Source organism: Lactuca serriola, chromosome 8, assembly GCF_051521515.1.
Source record: "Lactuca serriola cultivar US96UC23 chromosome 8, Lser_US96UC23_V15, whole genome shotgun sequence".
Lineage (NCBI taxonomy): Eukaryota > Viridiplantae > Streptophyta > Magnoliopsida > Asterales > Asteraceae > Lactuca > Lactuca serriola.
In genome coordinates this window covers 176,401,614-176,411,804 of record NC_136415.1, presented here as the reverse complement: position 1 = coordinate 176,411,804, position 10,191 = coordinate 176,401,614, and the positions used below count along the sequence as shown (strand labels likewise).

Genomic DNA, 10,191 nt, shown 5'->3' with positions numbered 1-10,191 from the left:
CTCCCCAAACTTCAGATCCAAAGCCACTCCTTGATGCTTCAAAGATTCCCACTTCTTCTTCTTCTTCTAAATCACTCAAAAATGGCCAAAAGAATAAATCATCACAATGGAGGCTTAGGGTGCGGCGTTCTGGGTGTGAGAGGCAGTAAAGGAGCCCTGGGAAGAAGATTGAGACGTTTAAATAGGCTCCAAGCCCCGGATTTAGGGTTTTCCTCGCACAGACCAGACTCGCCGAGTCCACTTGGCCGACTCGCCGAGTTGGTCACTTACTCCTCGACCCGGATCCCGCTCCGACTCGTCGAGTCCTTCCTTGGACTCGCCGAGTCCCTCCTAAATTTAGGGTTTCCTTTACTTTCTTGGCTTTCAAAATCTTGGGTGTTACACCAATAATCAAGTCGGAGGTCTCTATACATCTTCGTCGCTCCCGGATGAATGGAAAACCTCGACTTATGCGCCTCCTCTATCAAAATTTGCCGCATACCCCCGAAGTATGGAACCCAAACTCTCCGATTAAGGGTTAATAATCACCGGCTATCATAATCAAAATACGACACCTGACCCACTATGCACTCACTCTTCTAGTGCTCCTCTTTCATAGCCTCGACATGAGCCTCTCAAATCTGCTCCAAGAGTGGGATAATCACCGTCATCCTCTCGAATCGACGAGTTACGCCCCGAGTACCCTTGATTACTCACAACGTAATGGTCATTTATGTAAAGATAAATACAATCTAGTTTTAAAATGAGTTTACCTACGATCTGGACGTTATAGTCAAGAGGATACCTTATCTCGTTCAACGATCGTACCATCTTAAACCGGCCTCAAGATCTATGTCTATAAGCCATTACCATCACTCACAAATTATGGTTTTAATTCCTAAAAAGAACCCATCGGAGAAACCATTCAACTCTTTATATACTAAGCTGAAAAGTCGAATCCGCATAACGGAAAGCCCATGGTCGGATCACAACATCGCTTCGTGTTAGCACATGTCACAAATTAAGCTGTGTGTCATGTCATTCTGCCACGTGTCCATCACATTCAAACTTGCGTCGCGACATACACCTATGCTTGTGCCGCGACGTTGTCTTTCCGGTTGACTCTTTAACCTTTGACCATTCGCACCGCGTCCTTGCATGATTGTGTCACCTTCCTTATGTTTTTAAATTCAATCTTAAAGTAAGTTGCCATTCTTAGAATGACAACCTACTTTAACATTTAAATACCAAAATAGAGTATAGTCAGATACTCAAACTTTTGATCGTTACATGAAGGTCTTGAGATCGTATCGAAATTTGTTGGTGTTTGGGACTTAAAAACAAAAGAAAGATACAATTTTTGATAGGATTGTTCGACAATCTTTGTGTTTGTTATGTAAAACTTCTAAACTAAGTCAATTGGGTTATTTGTTTAAAAAAAATCGAAATTAGCTAATTCTCCTTTGTAATTATTGTTTTTTTAACGTTTTGCTAGCTTAATAGTATATCACAATTCATCAAACCTCGTTAAAGATGAGCATGTATAATATCATATTCTCCTATAACAAACATAGAGACAAGTAACAATTATTATAAAGAACAAGTATTACAATTTAAAAAATAAAATAAGAATTTACCTAGTTTTTTCATATTTAAATGAACATGAACAAATGCTCACAAACAATACTATTTTTTGTGTTTGTTTGTTTACGTAAACGATTGTTTATATTACAATTTAAACGATTGTCTATATTTGTTGGTTTATTAAATAAACAAACATAAACAAATTTATCATCAAACCGAATTTATCATCAAACCGTTCGCTGTTGAATGTTTACGGCCTCAATGAAATCATAAAAGAAATATTACGATTTAATTCTATTCCGTTAGCTAAACAATAAGTTGCCCATATTTAATTTCATTTCGAGGTTCCTTTTATTGTTAAAAAAAATGGGAAGCAAACACACCCTAAAAATGAGAATGTATATGAAATATAAATGACTTAAACTGTGCATTCAGCTACTAAATGACAACGTATAACAAACAACCGGCGGGTGAGGTGGAGGGACTGATGTCGATTCCTTTTGCCATTTACCAAAAAAAAAATATTTATATTCATAAAACATGAAACAATAAACAAAAGTTTCAACGTGTTGGCTGCTTTCTTTGACTTGTGCACTTTCAAACCCCATTCATACTTCATCCACCAATTCCCCAAAACGCATTAACATCTATGGAAATGTGAGTATAATTACTTTAGACTCTTATTTGATGAAATATTAAATGACTTATACATTTTTATAAAACCGTTTTTTACTCAATATAAAAACTATAAAAACTCCAATATAGTATTTTTTTTTTTTCTTTTCTTTTTATCAAAAGTTGAGAGTTCAAACTCTTCTTGAAGTAGTTGGCGTATAAGTTAGTTGTTACCTGTTTATACATTCTTACTTAATTACTGAAATTTTTACGTAAAAAAGAAGTAAAAAAAATGTAAGATGATTATGATTGGATTAGCCGGGCATGGCTATATATATTTGTATTTGTGTGCACAACTTATTATTGTTGTAATGCAATAATTGATGACAAATGCTCCAACTAAAAGCAATTTCAATAAAGTAGTCCGAAACTCCTTTAATCATTGGAACTTGGCCTTCAAGAATCAACAATCCCTCCCATGTGTCATGTGTTACACCGACTACATCTATACACCTCTTCATCAACCACAACTAAATGTTAATTACAAAAATACTAATAATAATAATAAATAGCAACATACTTTTATTTATCTGTTTATTATAATAACATCATATTCATATTTCCATTTCTTTCAAATATAACATTGTACTTTAAAATATAAGAAAAAATTAAAGTTCCATTCAAAAAAGAAAAAAGAAATTATTATTTCTTTAACAATGGTTCACAAAATTTACCATGAATAGAATCATCACTCTTGCCTAAACACCTAAAAAATGCACACAACAAATTATCAAACTATCAACAGGTTTTGTGAAATAAAAAAAACGTAATTATTCACACAAGAACCACACATACTAACACCAAAGAATGAATCCCAAAATACTATCTCTCAATTATCATCTCAATCCATTATCCATTATCATCAATTCATCATCACCACAAGTATGAATCAATCTCACGGGACATATTCGGTTTCCAGGGTCGGTTGTGTTCTTGTCGTGGTGGCTGCCGGAGCTTTCGTGTTTCCGACCACCGTCATCTGCAACGCTTCGCCGGAATCCGCCGCCTTTTCCATTTTATTCATTTTCTTCTTTTTATTCAATCTCCATATCCACAATATCAGCAATGCCAACAACACAAGTAATGCGATCCCACCCGCGATTGCTCCGACAATGATCCCGACCCTTTTCCCGTTCCCGCCACCACCACCATGAGGTGGTGGCGGTGGTGGTGGTGGTGGTGCCGGAGCTGGTGAAGGGGCGATGGAGGATTTGACTACAATGGAGAAATGCCCTTGTTCGAATGTTTCACATATTGTTCTTGATACCAAATTTGTGAAATTTATATTACCGTTTAGATCGAAGTGAACACATTCTGCGATTGAACCATTGGGAACCGGTTTTGGTTGTGGAAAATTGATTGAAATGGGTTCCTCGGAGGCATGAATGGCTAACTCCGGTAGGTTTTTGGCTGATAAATTTGAGGCGTCGTAGGCGAGAAGACCCAGGATAGGAGATAGATAGATGTAGCCAGGTAAAGGGTAGTAGATGGTGGACCAGTTTCCGAGGTTTTGGTAGACGAAGACTAACCTTTCCACGTATGGTTGTGATATAACTCCGATTGGGATTGTGAACTCTTTATATGATTCAACGCCTCTAGTGTATAAGCTACCACTTCGAAGCCTGATTGCTGATATTTGAATGCCGGAGAGATTTGAAGGGGGGAATCCGTCGTAGGGAATGCCAGTTCGTGGTCGAACAAATGCACGATAAGCGTAGTCCTGGAGGATAGCATCGAGAGATCTAGCAGGTGTTTGAGCTTCAATAATTGGCCACCGGAGAAACCAAATTAGTAGAACAAGCATCGTGAGACTTCGAAATGGAAGCCCCATCGATGCATCAATTTACTGAAAATCAGCGCGAATTGAGAAGAATCTCGAAGAAGGTGGAAGGATGGCGATGTGATCCAGAATAGGAGAACTGGATTTTCTAGTTAGAACACCCAAAAGACCCGTTGATGTTTGTAGAATCTGATTCTCTTTGTAAACTAACGGAAAACTAAAAAGCAAATACCGATAGCTTTAAGAAACTTTTGGAAGGAAAGCATTTGTAGGAGAAGAACACTTTCTCAGAGGTGTAATCCAGTGCTGAAACCCTCAAACTTGTTATAATCTTCTGTAATTAGTTGCTTTAATTTACAGAACAATGTGGATTATATACGAATCTTATGAAAAGGAAAAGCAATCCAGATGAATGTATCAGAAATTCGAGAAACGAAGTACCTGAGCCCTGAGCTAAATCCAGTTTGATTCAACCGATTTACACTCCCAAAAACCCTAAATTTCAGCAACAGTTGAGCCAATCAATTAACCAGCAACAAAATTTTGCTTCTTTGAATTTACAACCCCCTTCATATCATCACATTTATTTCCAAGCACTCGTATTTATACTCATGTCATCGAATCGCAACCCCAAAGCCCTACTAAAATTCTTCAAAACTCCGAACCCCGTAGCTGAAATCAACAGCGTATGAGTTTGCAAGAGATGGTGAAATCGTTACTAAATTCGTTTCTTCTGTTCCTCAGATTGTTGCAGATTTCTTCGAGAAATGAGTGAATGTATGAACAGAGAGATAAGCTTTAGGAGGAAATGATGAATAGAAGAGAGAGAGAGAGAGAGAGAGAGAGAGAGAGAGAGAGAGAGAAAACGAGAAGATGACAGAGTGGAGAGAGAGAGAGAGAGAGAGAGAGAGAGAGAGAGAGATGTATACATAAATTTGTATGTATAGGTGCGGGATTTACAGAGTGTTAAAAGATATTTGATATATTTTTTTTGGAGTTAAGTTGCCATAAATGCCCTTTGGTATGTTTCTGTTTGGACAACTGGGTACAAGAAAGGGTTGTACTTAGATGTACAACTATTTATACAAGCAATGAATAACGGGTCAAAGGGAGTGAGTGAGTGACTTAGAAAGTAAATAGGGGTATTTTCTGAAAGAAAAAAAAAAAGTAGGCATATTCTTTGAAATATGACAAAATAAGTCATACTAATTTAGGATCCAAAAGATATTCTAACATATAATTCTCCAAATTTCATAATATATAAAAATCTATGATTAGTAATAAAATACCTTGAAAATCCCTTTAATAATATAAAATTAGGAAACATACTAAGTTACTAACCACAATCTTGGTTTGATTGCGTTTAAACCAAGCATCATTAAAGTGATTTGATTGCATGCAAGTAAAATATCTTAAAAGTCCCTTCAATCTTGGTTTAATTGAACAGAAGCCATAAAATTTTACATTGACTTTTGGTTGCACCTTAAAAGAACTTTTTATATGGTTTTAATATTACCATTTCATGTGTTTTGCGTATTTTCTTGTTTTTACTCTTGCCATTAAAGGTCATAATATTTTGTTAATGTGTAAAATCTGTTTATGTAACTTTCTAACCAGACATGTCACATTAGCGCCTTTACAAAAAAGATAGAAATACAACTTAGTGGAGAGCCAAACGAAGGACACCACATATAGAGTCAGTCATGTTTACGTTGAGGCCCTTGTAACACCCAAAAACTATAAAAAGGTACATCCAAAAAGCGCATTGTTTTGAAACATTTTAACATTAAACATATAGTGTACATATGAAGTAGCAAAGCATATATATGCATATAAGACCCACAGTTACATCAAGTAATAACTCAACATGGTGCTACATTACAGTTGATTCATAAGCTACAAAAGAACTATCTTCTTGATATTGTTAATCTTTTTGTAACTAGGACAACTCTTTAACCATACCACTTAACACCTACATCAGTGGAAGATGACCAAAACATAATAAAGTTTGTGAGTAACTCACAAAATTTCTTACAATATGTGAATGACAATTTAATTAAACATAATAATAAAATGTCAACCATGTAACCTTTATAAACGACAAACCATTTGTCTATTAAACAACCACCCCAAAACAAGGAGGAAATAAGACAACCATCCAAAACGGGATAAAATAAACAACCATCTGACAAAAAAAAAAGATAAACTTGCATTCTGGATCATAATCATATTCTAACATGCTAACGTCAACAACAAAAAATTTCATATTGCAAGCAACCCTTTTATTCATCCTTCATGGAAATATACCAAACTAATAGGTAAATCCCATCCTCCCCCCCCCCCCCCCCCCCTTTATTCATCCTTCATGGACATATACCTCAGCTACCGGGTAATTCCAACCATGGGCCTTGAGTGGACAAGTGGACTACTGTACAAGGTCTAATTTTTTTATTATTATATATTTTTATTTAAAAATAAAGATTTATAATAGGCCTTTAATGATATTTAATTTCTTAGGTATGGCCTTAATTCCAACATATATGCTACCTTTAATAACAATAAATTTAATAATTCGATTATAACATGCTACTGTTGGGGATATGTTGATTCAAAAAAAAGATTAATGAATAAAGGACAACGAAAAGAAGTTTGGTTTGAAATTTTTAATACCTAATAAGGGATCCAATTAGAACTATCACTACAAGAAAATTTTAATTTGGCTACGGAAAATTTCCGTAGCAAAAAGTTAAAATTCTGTAGCTAAAGTTGATTAACTACGGAATTTGCTACATAAATTTTCAATTAGACTTCGTAGCATTATTTCTTGTAGCAATATGTTTAGCTACAGAATTATAATTTCCTAGCAATTTTACTATGGCAGTTTCTACGATATCTATTTCGTTGCAATTTGAGCTACATAGTATTTCCGTAGCAAATTCCATAACAATTTTTACGTAACTAATTCGGTAGCAATTTGTCTGTAGCAAATTCCGTAATGATTTTTCCGTAACAAATTTCATAGCGATTTATCCGTAGCAAATTCCGTAAAAATTTTCTCGTAACCAATACCGTAGCAATATTTCCGTAGCAAATTCCATAATGATTTTTCCGTAGCAAATTCTGTAGCGATTTTTACATAGCCAATTCCATAACAACTTTTCATAGCAAATTCCGTAGCAATTTTCTATAACAAATTTTGTACCCAATACCATAGAAATTGTCCCATACAATTATTCAATAAATTTTGGTTATTCAATTTTACTATTTATATCAATTTATAAAAATACAATTAATATAAAACCAAAAGTAATAAAGTATTTCTATAAGAACTAAAAGAAATATCCAGTACAAAAAAAATACAATTTCAAAATCAAAAGTTGCAACAAATTAAACATAAAATACCATTGGATACATAATCAATAAAAGTTTTGATGTGACAAAAATAAAAATGCTTCAAGAATGTTTTCTCATCCATTCAACACAAACATTGTATACCTCCATCTGTTCACCTGTACAATAAAATATAATGATTTACACATCTTAAAATAAATACACATTTTATTTTGATATATTTTATATTTTAATTTGATTTACCAGTAAATATAATGCACAAAATATGAATCCTGATGCTCCCGACGTTACCTTCTGGTAACTTATAATGTATAAGCCCTTGTCCAAAGGAATATCTAACATTGACAAAAACCAAAAATTTTAATATTGAAAACTAAAACTCTAAAAGCATATATGCTATGGGGGCAAGTTGATATTTAATCCCCTGCAACAAATTTAGTCAACCAAGATTTGACCAAGGGAAATATTCTAAAATCTAAATGAAATTCACACCTGTAATTCGATCAAAATATGACCATATTGAAGACCAATTATGCGGGACAAAGAAGCTGTAAGGGGACTGCATTCCAACTATGTTATTCTTTAGCTGTACAAGATTCAATAAAATTAAACAACTAATTTTGAATTCATAAGTTTAAATAATTTGATTTTTAAGTAAATCACAAAAGGTGTCACCATGTGCTTTACACAAAACAACAAGTTTGCTAGGTTCTCATGGTTGATGCCTATTAAGAGCTTGAACATCGAGTTTATAATTATGTTATGGAATTAGTGGAGATTCATCTAATGGAGTGGCTTCCAAGTTCTTTTAATAAGAGAATAAATGTTAGTAAATTGAATAAGTAATAATCTATAAGATATAATTATTATTTCATTCTTTCTACTCCAGCGAAGCGCACCGATTCGCCCCAGCAAAAGCATAAATTGCAAAATGGCGTAAATCAATAACTGATGATGCATCTATATATATATATATATATATATATATATATATATATATATATATATATATATATATATATATATAATTTGATTTGAAAAACACTAGAAACAAAAAGTTAAGAAAGAAATAAAACTTCAAAATTTGTTACTTCTTTTTCGCTTCCGCTTCTTCAATGCTTATCTGCACTTTCCTCGGCCATTTTAATTTCTTCAAACGGATCAAGGTGCATCTAAAATAGTGTAGAAATAAATGATTATTCAATTTTTAGACAATGTTATAAATTATATTAATGAATATATAAAAACAGAAGAGTTAAAGAGACATAGATGTGGTTGCATTTCCATCATTCCTCCAACAATACAAGTCCAACATCTCCATGTTTTGATGTATAATTACTTAAATAAATTGACATTTCTCTATGGTGAGCATTGTGTGGGAAATCCTCCTAAAAAAACTAGAATGCAATTAAAGTTGGCCATAAAAACTGAGATTTATGCAAATTTTATAAAAAAAACTGACCTGCACATTTGTTTCCCATAGCTTTTGGAGGTTATGATAAAAGAATATTATAGACCAACCTGATGTCACAACAACCAAGACTTGGTTTTGTACATGACCACATTTGAAAGTTCAGTCAACTGCCCCTGTTCCCATGGCTACTCACATCTGCCCAAAGCAACAAATTTTATCAGGTAACAATATTATTTCTGCAAGAACATGAGCCTCACTAAATCCTTCATCCACACGCCTAGTGAGGTTCTAAAACCTGATCAATATGAAAAAAATTAAGTACAAGAAGACAAAGAACATATTCATAACTCCAATCTCAATAAAGGTGGTTATAAATATAACTAAAAGCATAGTAGTGTAGTAGTAACCATTGATTTTTAAGTTGCAAATGCTAAAAGTGTATCTGCTAATATAAGATATAACACAAGATTATATAGCAACTAATAGCCATATTTCGTTTGGAGCAACACTCAATTAAAAATTAAAAATTAAAGTGTTTGAGAGTATGCTTGGAAGAAGAAGACTATAGTGGTTTGGGATAAGAATATAACACCAAATCGTTCATACTTCGAAACTATTTGAGCACGAACCAATCCTTATGAGCTATCAAACGTGCTTGAATGGCCTTCAATTGAAACCGCAAATTTGATTCTACGAACTAGATAAACAATACCTGAATTTTAGTGTCATAAGTAACCACAAGAACCTCTTTCTTTCGATCGCCATTAAGATCGGACACAATAGGTTCCCCCTCGTATTTAATTGGATATTCATCCAATAGATTGCACCACGCCTCCTTAAACGTAAAATCGTCTTCGTCATATTGTCAAATAGAGACAAATTAGACGTAGTAATCATTCAATTTCAACTAGAAGTACAAATTACTAAAAAAAATAAGAAACTAAACAGCTCTAGGGTTCTGAGGTCGATTAACACAGTGAATTGAGATAATTTGATTTACCTTAAATGGAAAAGAAAAGGGTGAAAGCATAGAGCATCAGGATTGCTAAATCTCGCTTCCTCATGTTGATGATGATGCAATCGTTAACTAATATTCCATAATTTAATTGATCGATTTCTGAGAAAAGAGAAATAGAAGATCGATATGAGAGACAGACGATAAATTGAGACTTGAGAGCTGCGATTAAACTTCCTCCGACTCATTTATCTTGCTATCATAGCCCCTAATGTTTGCAAGATCTACATGAATACCCCCTTAGACTTGAAATAATGCCATAATCACAAAAATGATCCAAAATTTTGGGAGTAATTAAATTGACAACCTTAGTCGAAAAATTACATTGCATTGTAAATAAAGCAATTTCATTTTGAATCGTCACAAACTTTTTCTTGTGTGAGATAAAGCATT

At 33.8% G+C, this 10,191-nt stretch overlaps 1 protein-coding gene and 1 long non-coding RNA gene across 4 annotated transcripts; both read right to left on the bottom strand.

Moving 5' to 3' along the window:
- Window positions 1–2,880: 2,880 nt before the first annotated feature.
- On the bottom strand, window positions 2,881–4,069 carry LOC145067635 (transmembrane protein, putative (DUF1191)). Its single transcript, XM_079014731.1, has 3 exons — window positions 3,402–4,069; window positions 3,138–3,281; window positions 2,881–2,944 (listed from the first exon to the last, which is right to left on the bottom strand). The coding sequence occupies exons 1-3, from the start codon at window positions 4,067–4,069 to the stop codon at window positions 2,881–2,883; spliced, it is 876 nt and encodes a 291-aa protein (XP_078870857.1).
- A 3,273-nt stretch (window positions 4,070–7,342) lies between these two features.
- On the bottom strand, window positions 7,343–9,933 carry LOC145068695 (uncharacterized). 3 transcript variants are annotated; one of them, XR_013689074.1, is made up of 4 exons: window positions 9,784–9,933; window positions 7,862–9,635; window positions 7,613–7,704; window positions 7,343–7,527 (listed from the first exon to the last, which is right to left on the bottom strand). It is a non-coding gene; the product is annotated as an uncharacterized LOC145068695 (long non-coding RNA). The 3 variants fall into 3 exon arrangements; XR_013689075.1 differs by having other exon boundaries at window positions 7,613–8,978; window positions 9,496–9,635; XR_013689073.1 differs by having other exon boundaries at window positions 7,613–9,635.
- Window positions 9,934–10,191: the final 258 nt, after the last annotated feature.